Here is a 20,768-nt window from a genome sequence, read left to right as displayed (position 1 = left end):
CAGCAGCAGGGTTTCACGTATACCACCTTCGACACCCTCAAGACACTTAATTCTACTTAACCGGGGAATATAATCGTAAACATGCCGCGCTCAGCCACAGTATGGGCCGCCGCCCTTGTTCTGGCCAGTCTTTCTGGCTCTCCGCTCACGACAGCGGAGGCCATGCCTGCACCAGGACCTCAACAAACCCAAGGCCGTCCCCGATACTACTTTCCTAGGCAAGTGAAGCGACAGATCGTAACCAACTCGACTACCCCGGCGGCCACTCCGTCTCCGTCTCCTGAGCCAGAGTCTAGCAGCTACTCCTCGCAACTCACATCGCGTCAGATGGACTTCCCGTCCTTCATTGAATCGCTTTTCCGTGGCAGTTCTGACACTTCGGCTCTTGCCTCTTCAGACTCACTTGTCAGCACCAGCGATGTCGACACAACTAGCACCCTGACTTCCACACTGGACGATCTCCCAACAACACTGCCCGAGAGCTCTTCGTCTGCTTCTGCCTCGCAAAGCAGTGTCTTTTCCCCGCCTCCTCCACCTCCAGCACCGTCAAGCTCCAGCATTGGATCATCGAGCCAAGTTCAGGAGTCCATCCTTGTGCCAACTTCTGAGGCTGCTTCAACCCCCACTCCAGAGGCCCCGCAAAGCAAGAAACCAGCCGAAACCCCCATTGTGGAGAACCCCCCTCAAGTTGGCTCCACTAGTGGTCTTCCAGAGACCATCATCCAGCCTACTCCGTCACCTGAGCCTATTCCTGAGCCTGAACCGACCACTGTTGTTTCCTCATCAGCTGCTCAGTCATCTGCACCACCAGCGGTAGAGATTGGTACCACCAGCGGTCTCCCTGAGACCATTGTGCAGCCTACCTCCACAGCACAGAGTAGCCCTGCTTCCAGCACCAAGGCCGACAGCCCTATTCTGGGTCCTATCCTCGGCTCGACCGGTCTTCTTCCGGACGTCATCGTCCCGCCAACCTCCTCTGCCCCGAGCTCAGCTGCTGCCACATCTTCTGCCGTTGAAAACATCCCTGCTTCCTCTGACGTGCCCAGCGTCGTTGTGCCGCCTACCTCCACTGTTCAGAGCGTAGCGGCGACTTCGACTGGAGGATTGCCTGATGTGATTGTGCAGCCGTCGTCTCCCACTGTTGGAAGTGAGCCAGCTTCCACAGGTGGCATTCCTGAGACCATTGTACAGCCAACTTCAGCCATTCAGAGCTCGGCTGTTGCTCCTACTGGAGGTCTTCCAGAGACCATTGTTCAGCCATCTTCATCGGTGGTAAACAACGTGCCCGCTTCTTCTGGTGGTATCCCTGATGTTGTCGTACAGCCAACTTCCACTGCGCCTACCTCTAAGCCTCCTGGTATCGAGAACACTCCTGCTTCTACAGGTGGATTGCCCGATGTTATCGTTCAGCCATCATCGTCGGTTGTTGAGTCGCCTTCCGCGACGCCAACTTCTGCCGGTCTTGTTGGCGGACTTCTCTCATCGCTCCTGAACCCTATCATCGGCTCTACTGGCGGAGTTCCCACATCTGTCGTTCAGCCTACCCAGGCCGTTTCGTCGACTGTGCCTCAATCATCGGAGCAGGCTGTCGGTTCTACTGGAGGCATTCCGGAGACTATTGTGACACCCACTGCAGCTCCTGCTTCTTCTGCAGCACCAAGCTCTCCTGATGCATCAAGCTTCCTTGGGCCTTTCATCGTCCCCGGATCGACTGGCGGAATTCCTGAAACGGTTGTTCAACCCACCTCTTCCGCTGGCCTTGTTGGTGGTCTCCTTTCTTCGCTGCTTGCACCTACACCCACTGCCGAGATCGGTTCTACTGGTGGCATCCCTGAGACCATTGTGCAGCCTACTTCTTCCAGCGGTCTTGTTGGCGGTCTTCTCTCATCTATTCTTCCACCTGCGCCTACTTCGCAAGTTGGCTCTACTGGTGGCCTCCCCGAGACCATTGTACAGCCTACTTCAGAAGTTGGTTCTACCGGAGGCGTTCCCGAGACCGTTGTGCAGCCTACCTCATCTGGCGGTCTGGTCGGTGGACTCTTGTCTTCCCTTCTCGCATCCGAAGCTCCTGCAGCCACCACCCAAGTAGGCTCTACTGGAGGTATTCCCGAGAGCGTAGTCCTTCCTACAAGCGTCGCTGCGTCTGGTTCAAGTGGATCGCCACTTTTGCCATCCTCTGGCATCGTCATTGGAATTACCACCGCTCTAGGCACGGGAGAATCTGCTGTTGTAACTCCGACACCGACTCTTCTAAGCTCTGGTGCCATTCCCACCTCAGAGACCGCAGCTACCAGCTCTGGAATCCTCGATATTCCAGGTCTTCTCTCGTCGGTCGTGTCGGAACTGCCTGGTGTTTTGCCTACTGGTAGCGGTCTCGCGTCCACTGCACCCACTCCTGTAGCGTCTGCCAGCGCGTCTGGTCTCCTTCCTCCAGCTCTTTCTTCGCTCTTGTCATCGGCTGTTTCGGATCTTCCAGCATCTGCTTTGCCCAGTGCTTTGTCGAGCATTCTATCTGGATTGGACTCTGCTCTCCCTACTGGCACTGGTCCTGTCATCATCCCGACCATCTTGCCTTCCAGCTTATTGTCTTCGGGTATCCTGCCTTCATCTGGAGTATTGCCATCCTCGGGACTGCTTCCCTCCTCTGGCGTCCTGCCATCTTCCGGCTTGTTGCCCTCTTCAGGTGTTCTGCCATCTTCAGGCCTTCCAATCTCTTCTGGCATTCTGCCTTCATCTGGCGTGCTTCCCTCTTCAGGCCTGTTGCCATCTGGTGCCGTACCTACCCCTACTTCTGAGGCATTGTCTTCGTCGGGCGTACCTGCTTCTGAAAGCGTTGTGCCCACACCCTCAGAAACTGCCAGCATTACACCTTCTGCGACACTCTCTGATACCATCCTGCCTTCGGGCACGATAAGCTCAGGCATCACTCCCTCTGGTACAGGTTCCGTCGGAACATCTGCGTCAGCAGTCCCAACCTCGTCAGGTAGCTCACTCAGCGTCCCGGCCTCAGAAGAGCCTTCATCGGCTACTTCGACCGCGTCTCCTAGCAGCGCCGCGCCTACTCTGAGTGCATCAGGCTCTGCCAATGCTACACTCAGCGAGGCTCCCACATCAGTATTCAGCACCGGCTCCGTTGTTCTGCCGTCTTCCACAAAGTCCACGCCACCGCCAACATCCGAGACACCTTCATCGACCAAGAGTGAAACTCCCTCCCTCATCATCCCGGTGACACCAACCCCCACCAAGACGGCACCACCGATCTTTTCCCTCAAGCCAACCGCTACAGACAGCGCAACTTCTCTCATCGTCGGTACTAGCATAATTGTAGAGGCCTCCACAATGCCCACTCCTAGCCCTACTGCCAGCACTATCCCATCGAACCTGCCAAGGATGATTGCGCCACCCGGAGGAGTGCCTTCAGAGATCCCTCAGAACAGCTTCATGGGTCAAGTGTGCTTCAAGTGGCCTTTGAACTACCCATTCGTTTCCGCAAACGACGGTGGACAGCAAATTTTCCATTACTTGCCTCTGGCTATTGCTGATGGTTTGAACATCTCATCCACTGAGGTCAAGAACTTCGGACTCAAGCCACTGAACACTATGGAGTACCAGGGTTTCATCACCACGCTGGCTTTGTTCACCATCCCCGCGGACTTGCAGACGAAGCTCGCAGCTCAGCTTCGCAACCCTGCGGATGCTTTCTGGAACAACAAGAACTCGACAGTCAACGACCTTACTACCTTGATCAACACTGCATGCCCTCTCCCCGCCGGCAAGCTTCCAGGTGACAGCAGCCCTGCCAACGCGGCCGAAGAGCCAGGCGCCACCTCTACTGGCGGTTCTGGTGACGGTGGTGCTATGGGTGGTGATATCGGCGCCAGCCGCACTGTGAACAAGACCAGTGCAATTGTTGCCAGCAGTGCCATCGTCGGTGCCATCGCGTACGGTGCGGCCATGTTCTTCGTTGCCCGCCGATACAGGAACAAGCGCATGGCCCACCAGCGCGCAAGCTCTGTGCCCAGCACAAGCCGCATGACTTACGGTTCGATTCCAGGCGGCGCTGCTGCTTGGATGCACGGTGCTCGAAATGGTCGGATGACGCCTGGTAGTCGCGGCAGTCAAGGTAGCAGTAGCACTCAGGGTCGCAGTGTTCGCACACAACAGATTTCTGCTCCTGTCATGGCCGAGAACTCTCTTGGCTGGAACTAAGGACTGCCGATTTGCTCTTTCTCACTGAGACTGTGCGGTTGTACTATATACCGGACGTGAGTAGCTCAGCAGCACGCCTTGATGATGGGAAGCCTTCCGATGTGTTTACACCACGGCAACACGCTTTGTCTCATATCTACGACCATCTATTGTACCGACCTCATCCAAGCTAGTGTCTTGACAAGATCTAGCCGCAAACCATCTCTCTCTCGTCACTATCATTCCAACACGTTCGCTCAAACCACCATAAACTTACACACTATACTTTAACATATATTCTCCTTTCACTGTATTTCTCTTCTAAGATACCAGTCTATGCTTGCGGACAAGCTAGACCGTTTTTTTTCCTGTCGTCGATTTGTCGATATATGGAATGGCCATATTTGCCATGGGTGGAAGGTTTGGAGTGTAGTCAGAATCTTCATGATGCGTCGTGCATGCATAGGCGGCAGCGCGAGGGGCACTTGTGGGGAGGTTGATGTTCCGAGTATATAGTTGTAGGGATGGAATTGAAAAATCTACTTACTCGCTGAGAATTACCAATGTACGTGAAGAGAAGGCGTGAGGTTTCGAGGCCCTCTGTGGCCGCCACGCTCATGGACAACTAGAGTTGAGCATCGGTGACACGTTGACCTTGTGATTCCTCTGCTGGCCTCTGATCTACAACCGTGCAGCTAGCGGAGGTGGTATTGTTCGCATTTCGTCTGCCATCGATGGTTTTCCGAACATGCCCTGTTGGGAAGTAGCGACGTGAACCCTGTCGGTGTCTTGGCGCAGCTCCGCCGAACATCGAACACATTGCGGAGGACAACAGGCAGTTAGACGCCAACTCTTCCCGTGACTAGCTTTTCCTCTTTGTCGACCATATACGCAAGCGATACCCATTCCCGTATCCTCGAATCCTTCGGCGTCTGCCTGCGCATTTGTGGACTGGCTACTAAAGCCACGTTCCCATAATCCACCCCTCCGCAACATATACACCTAAGCTACAACAATGCGTCTGGACGTAAAGGTACGCACCAATGCGCTATGGCATATCTTTGGAGACAAGGGTGAATCTAACTCGACTGTGACTACAGAGGCAGCTCTTCGCGCGGTCGGAGCGTGTCAAAGGTAAGCAGACTCGACATACGCACATCAACCACCAGAGGGTAAACTGACATATCATAGGCATTGGTAGGAACAGCACCTCTACCCAAGATATTCGCCGCTAAACCTGACCAAAGACTTTCATCCAACCGAGCCATGGATCCTCACGACCTTGTATAGCGGTATGCATAGCTGGAAGCCCCCAACATAGGCAGAGCGCTGACGGAAGCAGGCCACGTCCACATCTGGTCGTACATATCGCAATCCATCGTCAAGACCTTCGAGCTCACCGATGTACCCGTACGCGCCGGTCGCTTCATCGCGAGGAAGAATTGGATAGTAGCAGGCAAGGGCCCAAACACCCGAATCCTCAGGAAGAGAGGCTGACATGGCCGTCCAGGTTCCGATGACTTCCAATTGCGCGTCTACAACTACAACACCTCGGAGAAGGTCACATCTTTCGAGGCGCATCCCGATTATATTCGCGCAATTGCTGTGCACCCAACACAACCCTTCGTCCTTACCGCCAGTGTGGGTAACAATTTCCAACAACACAAGGATCGAGCTAATGTAGCTTCAGGATGACATGACAATAAAGCTGTGGGATTGGGACAAGTCATGGAAGTGTATGTGGACCTGCTGTGCCACACATCATGGCGTATGCTAACACACTGCAGGTGTCCAAGAATTCGCTGGCCACCAACACTATGTTATGGGTATCGCGATAAATCCCAAGGACCCAAACACATTCGCCTCTGCGTGTCTCGACCGAACCGTCAAGATATGGTCGCTCGGCAGCTCCACCCCCAACTTTACCCTCGAGGCGCACGAGACCAAGGGTGTCAACTTCATCGACTACTACCCCCAGTCAGACAAGCCATACCTTCTCACAACCTCTGATGACCGGACGGTGAAGGTCTGGGACTACACCACAAAAGCGCTGATTGCGACACTCGAAGGCCATACTTCCAACGTCAGCTTCGCCGTATACCATCCCGAGCTCCCTGTCATCATTTCTGGATCTGAAGATGGTACCATTAAGATTTGGCACTCTTCGACATACCGGTTGGAGCAGTCCCTAAACTATGGCTTGGAGCGCGCATGGTGCGTTTCCTACCAGAAAGGAAGGAATGGTGTCGCGCTCGGATTCGATGACGGCGCTGTCGTCATTACCATGGGTCGCGAAGAGCCGGCAGTCAGCATGGATGGTAGCGGAAAGTTGCTTTGGGCGAAGAACAACGATATCCTCACCTCGGTGATCAAGGGCAGCGATCAGCTCAAGGATGGAGAGCGCCTCTCCCTTCCCAGCAAGGACCTTGGCTCAACCGAGCTATACCCGCAGGCACTACTGCACTCGCCCAATGGAAGATTCGTCGCAGTATGCGGTGATGGCGAATACATCATCTACACTGCGCTTGCTCTTCGTAACCAAGCTTTCGGCAGCGCACTTGACTTTTGCTGGGCCTCGAAAGAACATGACAAAGACTACGCCATCCGGGAATCCTCCACCAGTGTCAAGATATTCCGCAATTTCAAGGAGCGGAGTGTCCTGAATGTAGGCTTCTCAGCCGACGGCTTGAGTGGCGGCGTACTCCTTGGTGTGAAGGGTCAAGGTGGCATTGGCCTGTTCGACTGGGACTCTGGTGCTCTGGTCCGACGGATAGAGGTCGAACCCAAGAGTGTATACTGGTCTGAGAGCGGGGAACTGGTCACTTTGGCTACAGAAGACACATTCTACGTGCTACGCTACTCCAGAGAGAACTACCTGGAGGCAGTGCAAAACGGCGAAGTAGACGAGGACGGCGCCGAATCTGCATTCGAGGTTGTGTGCGACATCAACGAGAGGTATGTTCAAAGAAGACATGATTGAAACCTTGAAGCTAATGATAAAACAGCGTTCGCACTGGTACCTGGGTTGGAGACTGCTTCATCTACACAAACAGCACCAACCGCCTGAACTACCTTGTTGGCGATCAAACATACACCATCTCTCACTTCGACTCACCACACTACGTCCTTGGGTACTTACCCCGTGATTCCAGGATTTATATCGCCGACAAGGATGTCAACGTGGTTTCTTTCGCCCTGTCTCTGGCAGTTGTTGAGTACCAAACGCTTATCCTCCGAGGTGACCTTGAAGCCGCTGAGGAGACGCTTCCTTCTGTGCCCAAAGACCAAAACAACAAGATTGCTCGATTCTTGGAAGGTCAAGGCTACAAGGAAATGGCGCTCAAGGTTGCCACCGATCCTGAACACCGTTTCGACCTTGCCTTGTCTCTTGGCGATTTGCAGCAGGCTGTTGAGATTGCTCGCGAGCAAGACACAGAACACAAGTGGAAGACTGTCGGCGATGCTGCCCTCACAAACTGGGATGTCAAGCTCGCACAAGAGTGCTTTGTGAAGGCCAAGGATCTCGGCTCTCTCCTTCTGCTTTACAGTGCGACGTCTGACACGGCCGGTCTTCGTGAACTTGCTGAATTGGCTGAGAATGCCACAGCAAATAACGTAGCCTTCTCTGCGTTATGGCAGGTCGGAGATGTCCAGGCGTGTATCGACCTACTCGTCAAGACCAACCGTTTCGCCGAGGCCGTCCTCTTCTCCCAAACGTACAAGCCAAGCGCGACGGCTGGCCTTGTCAAGCAATGGAAGGAGTCTCTGGAGAAGGAGAACAAGACCAAGGTTGCTAGACTCCTTGGCGCGCCACCCCAGGACGGCGAGGGCGACGCCGAGATGTTCCCTGAATGGGATGAATACTTGCGATTGGAGAAGGAAGGAGGCACTGTGGAGGATCTTTTGATTCAAGAAGATGAGGCAGAGGCAGAGGACGCGGACGAGGAGATTGCTGCCGATGCTGAAGAAGAGGAAGAGGAAGATGAAGAAGAAGAGGATGACGAGGAAGAAGAGAGCGAGGAGGAGAAGTAGGTGTGCAAGTAAAGTGGTACCGTGGTTAGTGGATGCATTCTAGCTGCAATTGGGCTTTTTGTCGTGTGGTTGCTACACGTAGCGTACGTACGGTAACGGAAAATGATACAAAGATATAGATGTTTAGCAAGCAGATGTCATGATCAAAGTTGTGAGTGATTTGTTGTAACATGATATAATGTGACGTGGTATCGCCTCTCTTGTTGGAGACATATGTCTAGCCCATGATAGTAACGCCGCCCATATATACGTTCGTGTCGTCTTGGTAACATTCCAAAATGTACAAACATTTTACAAATACTTCTCCCACACCAGACATGGGCAGAAGACTAGCTTTACCGCACGACTGCCTCTTCGTTGGCCGCGCCTTGGTATGCCGAATCGCGGAACCTGTCCTCGCCACTCGCTGTGCTTTCGCTGCTGCTCGCTTCCTCGGACACGGACTCCTCAGATGTAGTGTGCACTGTGCTGCGTACGCGTGCGTTCATCTCCTCGCGTGTATCGTCAACGGACTCCATTTCTCGCAGGCCCTTTCCGCGACCAAAGAAGTCTTCTGTACGCAGTCCACGTACATCGCCCTGGGCCATTCCTTTACTGCTCTTTAGGGTGCCGTCTGCCTTCTTCCTCCTAATGTACTCCCTGACTGGGCCCATAGCCGCGTCTCTACATGCCTCTTTGATGTCGGAACCGCTCATTCCAGCCGAAACGCGAACCAGGTAGTTCAAGTCAAAGTTCTGATGGTCGATTTTTGTGCCGCGTAGGATGAGGGAGAAGATGTTGTGGCGTTGTGTAGCTGAAGGGAGGGCAACGGGGAACTTCTTGGGCATGCGACGGAGGATGGCTTCGTCAATGTCTTGGATGCGGTTTGTGGCGCCGAGAATGCATATCCGCTGAGGAGTCGATGTGCCGGAGGAGGTGCTGGAGGCGAGGCCATCCCAGTGGGTCATGAATCTGGGGAAGGGTTAGTCTTGACTTGGTCGCGAGTTGAATGGAACGCTGTTGGAGAGGTGTAAACGTACTCGGCCTTGACCATGCCGCTGGCTTCATGTTCACCGCTCCTCCTCTGTCCGAGAACTGCGTCAATCTCGTCGATGAAGACGATACTTGGTTGCAGTTTCCTTGCCAGACTGAATACCGCGTTGACGAGCTTGTTGCTGTCGCCGTACCACTTTTCTGTCAGAGTCGAGATGTGCAGGTTGATGAAGCAGGCGCCCGATTCGTGCGCGAGGGCTTTTGCAAGCATAGTCTTTCCGCAACCGGGAGGACCGTAGAGGAGGACGCCGCTGGGTGCGCTGAGGAGCGAGGAAGAGTGCGAGTAGAGGTGGGGCATGGTAAGGGGGTAGATGACGGATTCCTTGAGTTCGTCGATTATCGAGTCGAGGCCACCGATATCTGCGAGGTGTCAGTTCTCCATTGCGCCAGGGCTTCAAGCATGCCAATTGGCATGCGCCAGATGCTACAGCCCAAGGGCCAAGCTTGAAGGAGCTTGTGACGTACCCTCGAAGCTCACGGGAATCTCTTCAGGCGCAACAACCTCCATGGCAATCGTCTGTTCGTAGGTGCTCAGGTTGAGGTCCTGTATCCTCGGCCGTCTGGGCCTGGATTCTGTGTCGTCATCTTCGCTGTCGTACTCGCCATAGCTTTTCCGCCGCTTGCTTGTAAGGATGGCGTCGAGTTTACGCGTCGCAGCAGAGGCTTTGGCGCGGGCTTCTTCTTTTTGTTGAGCCTCCGGGTCGAGGCGTGTGAGGAGGTTACGAATGACGAAGTAGGCTATCAGAGGCTACCGAGGTGTCAGAAGGTGCTTTGCAGGACAGTGAGGGGCAGGGCAGATGTGGGGAGGACACGGCGCATGTGTGGGAAGGGACGTACTGCTGCAGCTGCCATGAGGATGTCGGGGAGATAGCCGGTGAGGCTACTCTTCTTATTTGAGCTCATGGTGCCGGGTTTCCGCCTTCAGCGGTGCTCTGTGGTATGGATCTGGCGTGGAATCGTGCTCAAGAAGCAAAAGTCGGCTCTGAGAGTTGCTGCAGCGAGCGTTGTCGATGCCAAAACTAAGGTTCAGTCCAGGAACCGGCCCGCCACGACCATGGAACCTGCAGCCGCGGCTGCATTCACCTCCGGCGTCACACGAGCTCCGCTCCGCATCGGCATCGGCGCATCGCATGGCATCATCGCATGTCTTGAACGTCACAATTCACACACAACAACCACAGTCACAATGGCTGCCATATACAAACCTACCGAAGCGATTGCACTACTCCGTCCAACTTTCGTCCTGCCGCGCATACATGCCTCACAGCGGAGAGCGCATGTCGGGCGCATCGCCTTCTCCACTACCCACCATGCACAAGCTACACACAGCTCGACGAGCAGTCCGCCTCCAAAACCACAGAGGAAATCCATTTCCTTGACAGGCGACACGGGCCAAGTCCGATGGTCTGAGCTATCGCCGGGTGAAAAAGCAGTGCGGACTACACAGCAAAGTTTCAACTTGGTAGTAGTCCTGGTGGGCATAGTAGCAACAGTAAAGTTTCCCCTCACCCCACCTCTCTCTGCGAGCGCAACACTAACAACATATCAAGGGCGGCGTTGGCTACTTTCTCTTCTCCGATGTCTTCAGTCCCTCCTCCAAGACCGCCTACTTCAACCGCGCGACAACTATGATACGCCAGGACGCCCGATGTCAGAAACTCCTCGGCCCCGGCGCTGAAATTGCTGCATTTGGTGAAGGCTCTTGGTCGCGATGGGCGCGCAACCGCTACCTCAGCAGTACTGAAGAGACAGACAAGTGGGGCACAGAGCACCTGCGCTTCAAATTTTATGTCGAAGGTCCGTTGGGTCAGGGTGTCGTACATGTGCATTTGACCAAGCGACCAAGCCAGAATGATTACGAGTACGAGACGCTTGCCGTGGATGTCAAGGGGCATCAGAGGATTGATCTAGTAGCTGGGAACAAATCGAGCAGCGTCGCGCCCAAGATTTTTGGAGCGCGGTGGTGGTAAGATATATGAGTCTCACGGCGCATTGCGCTCTTGACGGATTTTCATGGTAGAGGCACGAGCCATTCTTCGTAATTCAACTTTTCACGTCCCCCCTTTGAAGAACAAACAGCCCGTTCTAGCCAACATGCAATCTTCTTTCTTCCTTTGTAAACGCCTTCTCGGTGCAAAATAAAATGGCTAAAAAGCAAGGGCAAGGTAGGAAGCTGTGCGCTCGCCTACCACGGACTACACGACTCTGTTCCTCTGCCTGGGCGAACTTGGGCAGCAAGACTGAATTATTCTGCTCCGTTTCTTACTTGTCCTTGCTCAAGCTGAGTCGCTCGTGGGGGCACCGAATGCGGTACACGAGCGCGGATGTTACCCCATGACCCATCCAAACTATCGAATGGAGCCCAGCCACGTTCCACATATGCGCGCCACAATCTTGTAGAGTAACCAATACAACAAACATCTGAATTCTGGCCAAGGAACATCATCCATCCATTGAAAAATCAAAGCATCTTTTACAATGGCCATATCCATCACATCCGCAGAACCCAAGGACGCACCTCACATCGCCGCCCTCCATGTCCAAGCCTTCAGTTCAAACGTCCTCATGCGAGCCATTTATCCCACCCCTGCTATTTGGGCAGCATTCCAAGGCAGTGTAGAAGAAAAGTTCACGGCTGACATACATGATCCTAACATGACGGTCCTCGTCGCCCGACATACTGATGAGGCTGGAACGGGAGAACAAGGTAAAATTATAGGCTACGCGGTATGGTGTCATCCTGTGAGGACCGAAGGAACAGCTTGGAAACCGCCGGCTTGGAAGCTGCCAGCGGGCACGGATTGGAGTGTCTTGAGGCCCTGGTTGGCAGCTGCTGGAAAGGTTTCGCGTGAGGTTATTGGAGATAGGCCGCATTATGGTAGGTCATGTTGAACTCGGCAAGATGAACTTTGCAACGGACTAATTCGTGTTGAAGATCTCACGTGGCTCGCTGTGTCGTCTGATTATGCTCGCCAGGGCATAGGTTCAATGCTGTTGCGCTGGGGTCTTGACTTGTGCGACAAAGAGGGTGTGCCGGCATGCTTGGATAGTACTGTTCAGGCAGCCGAGACCTTCTATCAGAAAGCTGGGTTCACAGAAAGGGGCAGGATCAGATTGCCTGTCAGCGCAGAGATGTACGAAGAAGTTGCTTGTGTGTATGAACCCAGACGATAGATGCTGCCACAATAGAATAGCGCTGGACTGCCTCGAAACCTGACAGTCCTACTCGCCCATGCCAATACCATCTCCAAATCTCCGAGTGTCTCGCCATAGCTCTGGACTCTTTTGGGCTTCTATGAGAATCTTTTTCTCGCAAGCATAGCCAGAATTGTTTCGGTCAATCTCTTCGTCATTACCAAGCCAGGATCATGATCTGGATTGACCTCTGCAACTGTTAACCCAATAACATTCTCGCTAGCCAGGAGTACATCCAAGGCTAACATCATGTTCGTAAACGTCACTCCTGTGAAGTTGGGGACATTTGCCAGAGGAAATTCGCCTGGATCGATGGAATCAACGTCCAGACGAACCCAAATAGCTTTGTGTTTACGCTCCAGGTGCTCCAAAGCATCACGCGCACGTGCTTGCGGATCGAGTGCAACCGACTGTGACGACAAAACTTTGAAATGCTCGTCGTGAAGATAGGCTAGGTGCTCATTCTTGTTCCCCGGGTGGGAGAGATTTGTCCCGAAGAAAACGGTGTTGTCAGCATCACAGAGCTTGTCGTGAGTGAGCACAGGGTCAGCGTTTGAATCAACAAGTGACCCAGGACGTCCCATGAGCTGCGTCATAGTCTAGAAGTTGGTTATGAAGTCAGTATGTCTCACGTCCAGTCTGTACAGGACACTACTAACCATGCTCGCAAAGTAGCCGTTCCAATCGGCATCCACTGGTGAATGCATATCAGTATCCGCATCGACATATACGAAGCCCACATCCATGTCGTATGATTTGTATTGTCTTTTAACGCAAGAGAGGATCACTGGCAGCATGCAACACTCGCCCCCAAGAACTAACTGGAAGGCATTGGGCTCTTGGTCGAAGTTCTTGGTCATTCTCCGTCGTACTTTGCGAAGGAACTCCAGATTATCAGCTCTGTTGCGGATGTCGTGCGGTACGAAAGGACTTGGTTGGTAAGTCATGGTTTCTTCGAGCACGTCTAGCTGTGGAGACGTATCATGGTAGCCCGAAGGCCCATTGTCGACAACTTCTATACCTGCTTGGAGCAGTTTTTGATGAATCTTGACTGCTTTGAAAGCCGCGGCTGCTCCGGACTTCCCTGGGATAATAGAACCGCAGTCTGCTGCCACGTAGGTCACGTAGACCTTTTGCATACTCACCATCACGGTTGCGTACGTGTGGATGTTGGATCTGACCGTTCTTCTGCCAGACGCTCAGAAGAAGATGATGAGTAGCTTCAACAGCAGGATGCTGTGAAGAATGTCGAGTTCAACTGACATGTTGCCCACAGGGCGTGCATACCAATGTCTGACTACCGCAGCAGCGGCACAGGTGCAGCCACATGACATCTTCTCCTACATGAAAGACTGTTGATTCGACCCTTCAATACTGTTATCAGACCTTGGCGCAAGCTGGAGTAAGCTACCTAGTTAGGCTCCAGACAAGAGATACATGTATAGCAACAAAGCTTCCAGAACTTGTATGCAGCACAATAATGAGTGACAGTATCAGTGACCTTATCGCTCGAGTGACTGGTTTTCAAAACGTGGAAGCAGAGTATGTGTGGCTGCCGTCAACACGATAGAACGTTCGTGGCTGACTAATACACCATGCGTCATGGTCTCCAGCATAGTGACCCTCGAAAAGCTGAAGATCTATGAACGAAGCAAACGAGGTACATGCTAGTCAAAGCTCGTACCCAGACGTATAGCCCGTACCGCGCTGCTAGTCCGGAGAGATGTTGCGCTATGATCGCAGTCAAGTGACGATACCTAATTTTCCGCCACGATGACTCGACAGTCCCTGCGCTTGCTATTCACCCGACGCACCACCAAAGAACAGAGGGATTGAGTGCACGCTTATGCGCACGCCCCATGGGGATTGACAATGTTGAGCTCGGGGATGCGCGCTGTTCTCCAAAAGCTGATGCAAAGATCCATATTTCAAAGATGGCACGGATATAACGGACTTGTTCTAGTCAGGGAACGCGCCAATCAGAGCAATTCCTTGACACATGGTGTCGCTCTCGAACGTCGGCGTTGCATCATTTTTTATCCACGACGACGCGTTTGGGCTCCATGTGCAAGTGTGCTTCCTGTTTCGGCGACCCCCTTTGATCGCCTCTACCCGGTGGTCCTCGTTCCGGATCCACAGCCAAGTCGCGGCCAAACGCAAATGTATTTTGGGTGTACCGGTCCGACGACAATTACGCAACGGAGAAATGCCGACGCCTGGCAGCTGTAGTATTCAAGTCTCATGACGCCTCTAATGTGACGACTCCTCTCGACTCTTCCCTTCATCTCAGTAAATATTGTAATACAACATCGCGACACTCTCCCACGCTATAGCTGTCGCAATGGAGCCCTCTTCCACCAATTCGTCAGAGCACACCCACGTCGACGAGCATGAGATGCAGCAAATACCGCCCACATACCCGACACCTTCCTTACAACCCGAACAAGCAACAGGCAAGACAAGAGTACGATTCAACAGCTCTGCCAATGTTGAAGTCCCTCCGCCGCCGCTCGAACAAATCCGTAGCTATAGCCGCGTTAGCGAGTCCGGTTCCAACGAGATCACTACCAACCAGCACACCGTCGATGCGGAAGAACTTCTAAACGCGCACAACGCTGGTGAGCTCAACGCACAAAACTTCAATGCTCTGCCATTGAGTGAGGTGGACCCTGATGGCGCATACACCGTTACAGGTAACGCCAACGGAGGCGTCTTTTACCAACTCCTCCAAGCCTACAAGACACCTGTGCGTGGCTACACAGACACATCATCAGAAGTCAGCGAGACGTCACCTTCACAAAGGCCCGGATCTTCTTCAGGCGCCTGCACCCCAAAGCGAAAATGGTACAACGCGAACAAGCCCATACAGTCCACAGAAACACTGGCCACTCTTATCGGCGCTTCAGCCAAGCTGGCGAACCCTAAGGACGAAAAGAAGGATGTCCCCCTACGCCCCCGCAACCACAGGCGAACTAGCAGTAACAACATCATCGCCAAGGTCTGGAAGGCAAAGGAAGATCAGGATGCCAAGATTAAGATCCACGTAGCCAACATTCTCAAACGACAACAGTACATCATCCGCATGTGCCGCGCCCTCATGCTCTTTGGAGCGCCTACACATCGTCTCGAAGAATACCTCGCGACCACCGCCAAGGTCCTTGAGATCAACAGCCAATTTCTCTATATCCCCGGCTGCATGATCATCTCCTTTGACGACAACCTCACTCACACGGCTGAAGTCAAGATTGTTCGTACCGCCCAGGGAGTTAACCTTGGCAAGCTCAAGGACACCCACGACATCTACAAGGAGGTTTTGCACGATGTTATCAGCTTAGATGAAGCTCTCGCTCGTTTAGACGAGGTCATCAATGCCAAGGACCGTCACCCGCGGTGGCTGACTGTACTGATGTATGGTTTGGCGAGTGCCGCGGTTTCTTGTTTCTTCAAGGCCCGGCCCATCGACATGCCTGTCATATTCGTCCTCGGAATCGTCCTAGGCCTGCTTCAGCTTGTCATCGCCCCCCTATCCAAGACATACAGCACCGTTTTCGAGATCACCGCGACGATCCTCATGAGCTTCCTTGCACGCGCGTTTGGTAGCATCAACAACGGGAACCTATTCTGTTTCTCGGCCATTGCACAGAGCGCCATCGCCCTGATTCTTCCTGGATGGTTGGTGCTTAGCTCAGCCCTTGAGCTTCAGTCTCGCGCTATCGTACCAGGTTCCATCCGACTTGTCTTCGCCATCATCTACTCGCTCTTTCTTGGATACGGCATCACTGTTGGTACCGCTATATATGGCGCCATCGACTCTAACGCTACCAACTCGACTCAGTGCCAAAGCCCGATGAACCCCTACTGGAATTTTCTCATGGTCCCGCTCTACGTCTTCTTCACGACGTTTACCGTGCAGGCCAAGTACAAGCAGATGCCAGCTATGATTGTCATCGCCTTTGCTGGCTACATCGTCAACTTCTACGCCGGAATGAAGTTCTCGTCGTCAGCGCCCATCGCCTACACATTCGGCGCCTTCACCATTGGTGTTCTGGCAAACCTTTACAGCCGGTTGCGTCACGGAGTTGCAGCCGCCGTCCTCCTGCCTGCAGTATACGTCCAAGTTCCAGGCTCTCTTGCATCGAGTGGAAGCATCAACTCTGCTCTTCAAACAGCATCTGCCCTAATTAAAGGGTCAGGGGGAGCGGCCGACGTGAGCACCTCTTCATTCCCGGCCAAACTTATCACTGACGTAATGCAGACCACAACCGACAGCTTGAACGCAATCGTCTTCAACGTCGCTGCGTCCATGATCCAGATTGCTATCGGCATCACTGTTGGTCTGTTCATGGCTGCCCTTCTTGTTTACCCCATGGGCAAGCGACGCAGCGGTCTGTGGACACTATAAAGTATTCCCCTAGTTTTTTTGTCTTGCATAGCGATAAGGCGTTAAAGGAACCCAAAATGGGAGGAGTTTTGGAGTTTTCCTGCTAATCATCTGTAGCATTTGAACACCTAGATGTTCAGCTTCGTTGGCCCACATGGAGATGAGTGGTGTCGAGGTGAAGTGTGAAGGTAAGCTCCGTTGCAACATCATCGACCCCGAAGCACTTGTCGATGCGCCCTGCGACAACTATTTCCAAGCAACAAGCAGTTACGCCATCCCCCGTATTGGTTTCTTTGCGACATCCAGGCCATAAAACCCCTACTCGGACTTTGGACCCCCCTACCTATGCAGCATTGGCCCTAGCAAACAACCCACCACACGATATCAGCTGCCCAGACCACCGCACCATACACCCGAACCTAGACCTTGCGCCCAATCCTTCCTTTGATCGACCTTTGCTCCATGCATTCACCCTTTCCCAAGGCCCAGTAGCTCTCCTGCACATCCGCGTTCATTCTTCCCTTCTGTGATGCTTCGCTCATGTTCACGAAGCTCACAGAGGTGATGTTGCCATGCATTGTGTATACACGTTGATATATACAGCTCATCCCCAACCACACAATTACTAACTGTAGACCTATCGTACAGCTTGTCGTGAGATGTTACATGTTGATTGATGCGAAACAAGAGGCACAATAGTGCACATGACACGGGTAGTTATGATATGGAGGGAGGAGATTGTGCCTATAGCACTTTTGTAGAGAATTCAAATATTTGTGCCGAAAACTCTCTTTCTGCTCCCTGCTGTCACCTGGAGTCCTCTAGCACAGTGAAAAAGTGGTTTTTTGTGATGTGTAGTTTGTATCTATGCGTCTGAACGGGCACTTAGTCTTGAAGGAAGAAATACAAGCCGCACATTCAACATCGTGCTAACCTTTGTACAGCATATGCGAGAGTGACGAGTTGTAGGGCGTACACTGTGTAAGCTCGCTAGTGTGTGTAGCAAATGCAAGACGGATGACACGCATAGAAGCCCGTGCCTTCTGCCTTCTAGAAAGGACATGTAGTTTGGATAGGGTCAGTGCTCAATACTAGATGCCAATGGGACACGAAGTATTGCATGGGTGACGTAGTGTGAGAGTCTGTGCCCGGTGACATCACTCCTTGTGTGGGAATAAGAGAGGCTGGTGAGTGGCTGTATAGACTCCCATGGCTGTCTAGCCGACAACGGGTGTAGACATCAGCAGGAAAGAGCCGCTAACGAAGCCTCTCCAAGCCTCTAGCACAAGCCTTCGTATCTGCAGCCCTATGTCAGGCGGTGATGAGGCTCTGGCGCTTGGAGATCTCCGAAGCTTCCCCAGTGTCCAAGCGGAGGGAGTCACCTTCTGGAAAACCTTCAGAATGCGCACTGACGAACGTGAGGCGTAAGCCTATTGGATACCGAAAGGAACAGGCCTTAGATCGGGTCCGAAACACGTAGCTCGTCTTCTGATTCGTGTTGGGAAGCTTACGCGAGACGGGTACGCAGTCAGCGCCATGGTGGTGGTGGTGATGGTGGTGGTGTCTTCGGTGCCAACTCGGATCCGCTTGGAAACACAGTACAGAGCTTGAGATTAACTTTCTGTACACCTGGAGAATCTGACAAGATACGGGACGTTTCGGGGGCTGGATGTACTTATGCTTGCGGGTCCACAGTGTATTCTGGATATCTTCTAATGTTTCGGGGGCCGTCTGTACGTTAGCAAGCGCCGTTTTCAGATGGAGTAGGCGGAAGCCATCGTGGTTCCCCGATATCTGCCAGATATCCCACCCGTTCAGACTTAGCACATGTATAATGGTCTTACATCGTACGATAGGTCTGGACGGTTATGCTTTGACAAGGAGCGGGGCTAAAGCCAGCCGTGCTTCCTGTAGGGCTGCTAGTGTCCGCTAGGATCTACAAGCGCTGGACCCTGACATCCGTCCCATAGCACTATCACGCTTAGGGACCGTGATAAGATGACTTGGAAACGGAGAGGTTCGACTTGACTGAGACACTTGATCCATGACCATGTCATGGGAGACACACAGTGGTACAGCAGGCAGCCAGTGAGCTACTCTGCATCCTCTAATTCTTGGAGTAAGTGAAGACATGGCAAACACTTTTCGCATTGGACAGTATTGACTATGTCGTGTAGATAATGCAGAGTATTTGCATTAACATTCGACAGCTTTAGCCTAGCGCTGCGTACGATTTTAGGAGCGGCTGTGCTATGATGCGGAACAGATGAAGTCAAACGTGTAACTTGATCGTATAGAGTGTCTCATAGGCTCGTCTCCTTCATTGCTGCTTACTGTTTAACCGGTTGGCTAGCCTCGGCATCTCGTAGGCTCATGAAGCGAGGCCGGAGGCTCATGTCGCGAAGGACGAGCTGTGTCAGCAGCGGGGCAGAAGCGTTGTGTTTCCTGTTATGGATAGCGAGCTAATGTCTTGCAGGGCCAAGATCAAGGCTGTACGCGGTCCGAATGAGTATGCTTGTTGGCGGTACGAGTCGCATATCGGTCAAGGAAGGACCATCAGATAAGATGTACGGTCTCGCTTGCGTATGTGTCGGCCGATGAGCGATGCTGCACAAAGTTAGATTGAACAGCCCCAAAGCGGATCCGGTGAAGGATGCGTAAGACGCGGTGGATTTTCAGCCCTCATGCACGTTCCGCAGCAGAAGCGCTGGTGCAGGTCTAGCCAGTTCTCCCCGCTTACGTCACTAGTGCGCTGCTACATTTCGAAGTGCAGAATTACTGCTTTGGGTAAGTAGTCCAGCGTAGTCGTAGCAGAGCGCCGTAGGGCTGTCTTCCTAACCATATGGGAATGCCGCGTAAGAACGAAGCCATAGGGTAAAGATGAGGCCTTGTCTACGGCCTGGTCTGCGATACTGTATGTTTGAATTCAACTGCCTTGGAATTCCCACGATGCAAGCAGGCTGCACCATGTTGCCTGATCAAATGCAATATGGTAAGGATATATCACCTCACGTCGCCGAGCATTTCGTGATGGTGGTAATCGCTTGGGAACGTTACATGGACATGGCTACTGATAAGTCATGGCAAACGCGCTTACGTAGCCTTTTCGCTAACCTAGCGTACCACGTGTTGCCACTATAGGCTTTCTTTTCGGCGCGCCCTAGGTAACTGTACCCGACACTCACCGATCGGTCATCAACCTCGCCAACTATCTGTTGTCTTTCTCTAGCTGCACGATAAGGCATGTGAAAAGGTCTGCCAAGCACTTTGTCCTTTTTCACTAGGCGGACAAAGTATGAGATGGCCGTCCACCTCGATGGTCACAACTCGATATCGTGTGGCATCCAACCTCGAAGGCTTCGGGGCTGGCGATGGCTGCCTTCATAAGAGAGGCGCCACACTGAGCAGGCTACTTCAACGGTGACTAGTAGGCCCCCTGGATCGGTGCTCAGCGAGGAAAAGCGGTGACAGAATTGGAATGCACTTTACACTGCTCGCGGCTAGCGCGAACGACACTTCACTACGACCGAACTTCGGCCCATAGCTCTCGAAGCGAAAACTCAACAGGCCAGCTGGACGTAACCTTGGGTCAGTATGTCGCTCTGATGTCGTCACCTAGCTGAGGTCCTTAGACCCAGCGCATTACAGAGCAATCATGTCTAGCTATGTGGGCGTCTCACTGCAAGAAGAATCTTGTTTGATTGATCGCACGAATGTGCGATCGCAGCCAAGAGTTTCTGAACTGAGAAAATTACAGCCCTACCATGCATCGTGTGCGGGACGATAATCCTAAAGTGGAGTTACTCTTCGAGAAGACAGCGCCAGGTACCTCTACCTGTTACTACGGTCGCGACGACGGACTAACCTGGCCGCTGTATGCTTGGTTGGCGGGAAATCATTACGCTTTGGCTCAGCAAGCATGCCAATCTTTTATCAAGGC

General features: G+C 53.0%; 7 protein-coding genes across 7 annotated transcripts; 5 read left to right on the top strand and 2 right to left on the bottom strand.

Moving 5' to 3' along the window:
• Positions 1-81: 81 nt before the first annotated feature.
• On the top strand, positions 82-4,209 carry J4E82_004727 (uncharacterized protein; the record flags this gene model as incomplete). Its single annotated transcript, XM_051731003.1, has 1 exon — positions 82-4,209. One exon carries the CDS (start codon positions 82-84, stop codon positions 4,207-4,209), a length of 4,128 nt encoding a protein of 1,375 aa, XP_051589210.1.
• A 994-nt stretch (positions 4,210-5,203) lies between these two features.
• Positions 5,204-8,220, top strand: J4E82_004726 (uncharacterized protein; the record flags this gene model as incomplete). The annotated part of the gene is made up of 8 exons (XM_051731002.1): positions 5,204-5,221; positions 5,289-5,322; positions 5,436-5,480; positions 5,531-5,644; positions 5,699-5,829; positions 5,879-5,924; positions 5,976-7,143; positions 7,194-8,220. The coding sequence occupies 8 exons, from the start codon at positions 5,204-5,206 to the stop codon at positions 8,218-8,220; spliced, it is 2,583 nt and encodes an 860-aa protein (XP_051589209.1).
• Positions 8,221-8,555: 335 nt separating this feature from the next.
• On the bottom strand, positions 8,556-10,155 carry J4E82_004725 (uncharacterized protein; the record flags this gene model as incomplete). Its single annotated transcript, XM_051731001.1, has 4 exons — positions 8,556-9,171; positions 9,240-9,612; positions 9,718-10,000; positions 10,090-10,155. The coding sequence occupies 4 exons, from the start codon at positions 10,153-10,155 to the stop codon at positions 8,556-8,558; spliced, it is 1,338 nt and encodes a 445-aa protein (XP_051589208.1).
• Positions 10,156-10,438: 283 nt separating this feature from the next.
• J4E82_004724 (uncharacterized protein) lies at positions 10,439-11,222 on the top strand (the record flags this gene model as incomplete). Its single annotated transcript, XM_051731000.1, has 2 exons — positions 10,439-10,744; positions 10,803-11,222. 2 exons carry the CDS (start codon positions 10,439-10,441, stop codon positions 11,220-11,222), a joined length of 726 nt encoding a protein of 241 aa, XP_051589207.1.
• A 508-nt stretch (positions 11,223-11,730) lies between these two features.
• On the top strand, positions 11,731-12,426 carry J4E82_004723 (uncharacterized protein; the record flags this gene model as incomplete). The annotated part of the gene is made up of 2 exons (XM_051730999.1): positions 11,731-12,130; positions 12,188-12,426. The coding sequence occupies 2 exons, from the start codon at positions 11,731-11,733 to the stop codon at positions 12,424-12,426; spliced, it is 639 nt and encodes a 212-aa protein (XP_051589206.1).
• A 119-nt stretch (positions 12,427-12,545) lies between these two features.
• J4E82_004722 (uncharacterized protein) lies at positions 12,546-13,595 on the bottom strand (the record flags this gene model as incomplete). The annotated part of the gene is made up of 2 exons (XM_051730998.1): positions 12,546-13,046; positions 13,107-13,595. The coding sequence occupies 2 exons, from the start codon at positions 13,593-13,595 to the stop codon at positions 12,546-12,548; spliced, it is 990 nt and encodes a 329-aa protein (XP_051589205.1).
• Positions 13,596-14,788: 1,193 nt separating this feature from the next.
• Positions 14,789-16,849, top strand: J4E82_004721 (uncharacterized protein; the record flags this gene model as incomplete). The annotated part of the gene is made up of 2 exons (XM_051730997.1): positions 14,789-16,654; positions 16,703-16,849. The coding sequence occupies 2 exons, from the start codon at positions 14,789-14,791 to the stop codon at positions 16,847-16,849; spliced, it is 2,013 nt and encodes a 670-aa protein (XP_051589204.1).
• Positions 16,850-20,768: the final 3,919 nt, after the last annotated feature.

The sequence above is a fragment of the Alternaria postmessia genome, assembly GCF_024291825.1.
Source record: "Alternaria postmessia strain BMP 2775 chromosome Unknown scaffold_23, whole genome shotgun sequence".
NCBI classification, from domain to species: domain Eukaryota; kingdom Fungi; phylum Ascomycota; class Dothideomycetes; order Pleosporales; family Pleosporaceae; genus Alternaria; species Alternaria postmessia.
This window is presented reverse-complemented; position numbering and strand designations above follow the sequence as displayed.